This window comes from Miscanthus floridulus, chromosome 8 (assembly GCF_019320115.1).
Source record: "Miscanthus floridulus cultivar M001 chromosome 8, ASM1932011v1, whole genome shotgun sequence".
Lineage (NCBI taxonomy): Eukaryota > Viridiplantae > Streptophyta > Magnoliopsida > Poales > Poaceae > Miscanthus > Miscanthus floridulus.
In genome coordinates, this window is record NC_089587.1 from 75,022,624 (window position 1) to 75,023,633 (window position 1,010).

The window sequence follows — 1,010 nt, forward strand, 5'->3', positions numbered from 1 at the left end:
ATGGATGGCTGTCGGGCTCCAGCCATCGGCGTACCCGCTGCAGATGGCGCCAAAGTCTAGCTTTGGGTGATGCGTTGCCACCGATGTTAGCACCCCCGATGTTTCATAGAACATCCCATCGGTGATGAGCGCCCGCACTTTGTCTGGGACCTCCGCCAGTTGGATGGCGGGTGTGCTGGTGCTCGGCACCGACCTGAAGACCTCCGAGATGATGACCTGGGAGACGTTGTGAAGCTAGTCGAGGTCCCCTTCGAGAGCACATCGCTCTTCAAGGGACTTGGCTAGTGCCTCCGCGTTCTGGCCAATTGTTGCCCTAGCTGTCTCTAGGTCCTGCTCCAACGACCCAACCTTTCTGCCCAGATCTGAAAGAAGGATGACAAGCTCATAAGTAGACTAAAGGGAAAAACCAAGACATCAAAAGTAGAACGGATACATACCAAGGTGGGTGTTCTCGAGGATGGAGAGTCCCTCCTCCTGTCGAGTCACCTGCTCGTGCAACTGGGCGTTCAACTCCTCAGTCCCAAGCACCCGGCCCCGAAGCGTGAGCACTTCCTGGTCGACCTCCGACCGGGCCTTCCACTCCATCTCCAGGGTCTCCAGGGTACTTTGGAGCGCCACCTCGGTCTCCGCCGCCTCAAGCCCCCGCTCGGCGGCGATCGCCCGCTCCGCCACGAGCAGCTCCATCGCTCGGTCTTGGGACTCGCGGCGGGTGGACTCCAGCTCGCGCTCGAGCTCGGCGACCTGCCGTGACATCTCGGCCTCCCGGGCATGCTCCATCCGGAAGAAACAAGACTTGCAGCTCGACATCTCCTCCAGACCCTACAAAACGAGAAGCAAGCATGCTGAGGCAATCGACGAAAGACCAAGGAATCAAGAACGAATGTAGAAAACTCACCTCTACGACCTAGGGCAGGTCAACCATGACCGCCTGCTGGACGAACTTAACCCGCTCCAAGGCCTCCTCAAGCTTCACCCTGGTTTAGGTGAGATCGGACTCCATGGCAAGTCCT

The 1,010-nt window shown here is 58.7% G+C and overlaps 1 protein-coding gene across 1 annotated transcript; it reads right to left on the reverse strand.

Annotated features, from left to right (window-relative positions):
• Nucleotides 1-234: 234 nt before the first annotated feature.
• On the reverse strand, nucleotides 235-807 carry LOC136469411 (uncharacterized). The gene is made up of 2 exons (XM_066467614.1): nucleotides 438-807; nucleotides 235-362 (listed from the first exon to the last, which is right to left on the reverse strand). The coding sequence occupies exons 1-2, from the start codon at nucleotides 805-807 to the stop codon at nucleotides 235-237; spliced, it is 498 nt and encodes a 165-aa protein (XP_066323711.1).
• Between the last annotated feature and the right edge of the window lie 203 nt (nucleotides 808-1,010).

Excerpts from the sequence above, each read along its gene's own strand:
- LOC136469411 (XM_066467614.1), bottom strand. The coding sequence starts at position 807 with ATGTCGAGCTGCAAGTCTTGTTTCTTCCGGATGGAGCATGCCCGGGAG. Across the intron at positions 363-437 it reads CCTCGAGAACACCCACCTTG|ATCTGGGCAGAAAGGTTGGG; the intron begins GTATGTATCCGT and ends TCCTTCTTTCAG.